Source organism: Triticum aestivum, chromosome 5B (assembly GCF_018294505.1).
Source record: "Triticum aestivum cultivar Chinese Spring chromosome 5B, IWGSC CS RefSeq v2.1, whole genome shotgun sequence".
NCBI classification, from domain to species: domain Eukaryota; kingdom Viridiplantae; phylum Streptophyta; class Magnoliopsida; order Poales; family Poaceae; genus Triticum; species Triticum aestivum.
Window position 1 is genome coordinate 82,615,480 of NC_057807.1, and position 3,950 is coordinate 82,619,429.

Sequence of the window (3,950 nt, forward strand, 5' to 3'; positions counted from 1 at the left end):
ACTCATCAGGGCTTGGAAGCCTGCAGGGACACTATTCTCCTTAATCTTGGTCTCTTGCCTTTCGAGAAAGAAAGAAAGAAAGAAGCAAGAAGAATCAGGATATATAAAGCAGCGAGCGATGCCCCTACCCCTAGGTAGCTAGTAGTACTACAAGACTCTGCTTTGCAATGTTCTTTATGCTCCATAATTTCGTCTCCCCTGCAATGCTTTATCAGTTTCTTATTACTACAAGACTCATCTTTCTCTGTCTTTTTGACATGCAGGCACATGAGGTGATGGTTCGGCTCCCGGAACCAATTCCTTGCTTCATCTTGATCCAAGACCAAAAGCATCACGAACGGTCCGATAGAAAGTTCGATCGTGGCATGCAGTAGATTTGATTCAGGCTGAGATCAGATGCTCGGAGTTCACGTCCATCAGAACAAGAATGACATTTCCTTGAAAGGTTCAGAACTTGATTATCCAGTTTAACACTGAGCACAATAGTTACTCCTGCATGTCCTGGGCTTGTGGCGACCATGATATAGACTACCACTTCAGTGTTGATGGCGGCATGTTCAACTTGGAGCCGTTGTTTTTCATATTAAACACAGAAGAACGTGACGATCTGGAGGCAATAATTTCAGCATCTTCTTTATCTGTGATCATCAGCCCTAATTCCTGCCTGAATACACAAGTTATTCGACCTGCAGCACCCGAATGCTGGCTGATAACAACAGTTTTTCACGCTTTTAGAGACATTCCAATCGTATTCTCTTATGTAAATCGGGGAATTTGTGCGCGTTTATCCTCATCATGAAGGGAAGAATTGTAGGTGGGTGTTAAGTCTTAACATTGAGTGCCGGGTGCTTCTGAACTTGTTGAAAGCAGGACTTGTAGGCAAGAGAAGAACCGGAATAGTCTGACGCTGGAGGAACAAATGCCTGCACCAGCACAAAAGAGAGATGCCCTGTGTTTTGTCAGTCACACAAACCAACCCCCTCCAGTTGGGAAAAATGTGGTTGCAGAAGGACTACTCTACTCGAAATGTTTAGCCATATATTCCTGGACAAGTACATAAAACAGTAGAATTTCTTAAAATTGTGCTGAAACACTCTATTTAGAATGAGCAAATTTCAATCCATGGTACATCTGTAACAAATATATTTAGAACTTTGCAATAAAGGATTTATCAATCGGCGCAGAGGCTAGGGATATTTCTCCCCTTTTCAGAGACAAAAGTTTTTTAACAAATATATTTGGCCATACATGATCATAGTACTGTCTTTGATATATTAGAGCAACCCCAAACACCTAAATCCAAAACGAAGAGAACATATTCTATTCTATTCCTCGACAACCTTCATCAGCAAGATTTAAAAGTTAAAACCAAGCCAACCAACTCAATGGACCTCCTCTATCAACATGCATTGCGCCAGTATAAATCTTCCTTGCTGCCAACTAGACCAAAAAACACAAAAGAATAGCACCACCTCGGAAGATAATCTGAAGCCATGAGGTACGGCGAGGTGGCGCACTTCAGCCACCCGCAGCACCGGCTCCGGCTGGAGCACCTGGACACGCCGTTCCGGTGCGACGGCTGCAAGGAGGTCGGCATCGGCGCGCGTTACCGGTGCCCCGTCCAGGGCTGCGCCGCCGACCACGACCTCCACCGCCAATGCGCGCTCCCGCTCTCCCCGCCGCCGCCGCCGCTCCGGCACCCGTTCTACCCCAAGTGCGCCTTCCACTTCATGGCGCGCGCGCCGGGCGCCCCAGGGACGCGCTACTGCAACGCGTGCGGCCGCGACGTCGCCGGCTTCGTCTACCACTGCCGCGCCTGCGGCTTCGACCTGCACCCCTGCTGCGCCACGCTCCCGCACGCCCTCGACGCCAGCGACCGCGGAGGCAGGGTCGGCGTGAGGCTGTACCTGCACCCCAAGGCCGAGGCCGCGTGCCACCGGTGCGGCCACCGCGGGCGGAGCTGGACGTACCGGAGCCACTGCAAGAGCTACAGCCTCCACGTCGCGTGCGTCATGGACATGGTCGTCGAGAGCTGGAACGGCATCGGGCGGAACAAGGGCGTTAGCGCCGGAGGAAGGGGCGTGTACGACGGCGCGTTGGTGGCGGGGAGCGGCGGGTACAGGGTGCCGGTGATAAGGGGCGCGGCGAAGAGCAGCCACGCGAGCAGGGGCGGGTCGTACTGGGGGATGAGGAAGGGCAAGGTGAAGCGCTGCTGTGAGATCGCCGGGTTCGCCGCGCAGGTGGTCATCTCCGCGGTGCTCGGTGACCCCACCGCGCTCATAGCCGGCGTCGTCGGCTCGCTCATAGCGCGGTGACCACCGCCGGCCGCCGCGCTCTTGGAATGAAACATGTTGTAAATACTAAATACTACTCCTGCTCCGTACTCCGGACGTAACCTACGTGGCGCTGCATGAAAATTATATAACCGGTGTCCACGTCAGTGGATCAATGTCCCCACGTGTCAGTGTAGTGTAGTTCTCTTTAAAACCTTAATCGTGTTCCGGAAAAAGGTGAAAAATCCTCAATCGTGTTGCGGTGATTGTCCCACAGTTTGGCACTTTGGCCCCTCCCAGCGTTGGTGAGGCCGATGGTCCAATCTTCCCGACCGCCTCTCCGGCCACGGATGAGTCCCTAGTGTATGGTTAGAGCATCTAGAAGCGAACTTGACAAATCCAGCACCTTTAACGTTTACTGGGGCGTTGAGAGTGACCGTGGACAGCGTTGGGAGGTCTCTCATATGGCCGATCGGTAGCACCACACCTTAAATCTAAACCTTCAAATCCATGCACATGGATCATATAATACAAATTATCACAATTTAATAGTTCTATAATGCAACAAAGCAAAATAAATCATAGTTCAACAATTTCGACATGTCAAAATGAAATTCAAGTCTGAGTGCTAGATAAGGTTGATCTGAGTGCTAGACTTGGAAGGCACCTCGGGTGTATTTGATCATCACCTTAACGACATTATGAAGCTTTTTCATCTAAAATACCTTTCTTTAAGAGGATGTCCTCCTATTTACTGGAGTATATTCGGCTGGTTCAGTTTTGGTAGTTTGAATTGTAATCTATCACTTCTATACTTGGACTCCAAGACTTTGTATTTATATAAACAGCCCATTGAGGCATAGATCAATACACAACTATTAGCAATCATCATGGTATCAGACGCCTAGGTTTCTGCCCTCGACATGGCTTCGCCGCCAACTCCTCCTCCGCTGCCGCCGCGACGACTCTACACTATCACCGAGTTCCGCGCCGCCGGCGCTGCTCCTCCATCCTCTTCAACCCCTACCCAAAACCCTACCCCACCCCAACCACCTCAACTCTCCCTCGCCGATACTATCGCCGATGTCTCACCTTTCATCCCGATAACCCTAGACCTTGCCGCCCACAACTTCTACCATTGGCGGTACCTCTTCCATGTCCACCTCGGCCGCTGCAGTCTCCGCCATCACATCAATCCAGCCGCTCCCCTGCGGCTGACCGACCCTCGCTGGATCAAGGATGACCTCACCGTCATCCAATGGATATATACCCGCATCTCCACCGAGCTCTTCAAACCTTGATACGTATCCAACGTATCTATAATTTATGAAGTATTCATGCTAATATATTATCATTCTACGATGTTTTACAATCATTTTATAGCAGCTTTATATCATTTCTTTTGGACTAACCTATTGACCAAGTGCCCAGTGCGAGTTGCTGTTTTTTTCTTGTTTTTTACATCGCAGGAAATTAATATCAAATGGAGTCCAAACACCGCGAAACTTTTTGGAGAATTTTTATGGACCAGAACACCCAGGATGGGCCAGAGAAGCACCTGAGGGGTGCCCCGAGGGGGTGTAAAGGCATATTTATCCCCAAGGTGTTTTGGTGATTGATGACAATGCTTTTGCGGACTAATCGTGTGCGTTGAGTTTTTCAGAGATTCATCCTTTG

At 49.9% G+C, this 3,950-nt stretch overlaps 1 protein-coding gene across 1 annotated transcript; it reads left to right on the forward strand.

Moving 5' to 3' along the window:
- Window positions 1-1,428: 1,428 nt before the first annotated feature.
- Window positions 1,429-2,534, forward strand: LOC123115735 (uncharacterized). The gene has a single exon (XM_044536834.1). The coding sequence runs from the start codon at window positions 1,494-1,496 to the stop codon at window positions 2,313-2,315; it is 822 nt and encodes a 273-aa protein (XP_044392769.1). The 5' UTR covers window positions 1,429-1,493; the 3' UTR covers window positions 2,316-2,534.
- Window positions 2,535-3,950: the final 1,416 nt, after the last annotated feature.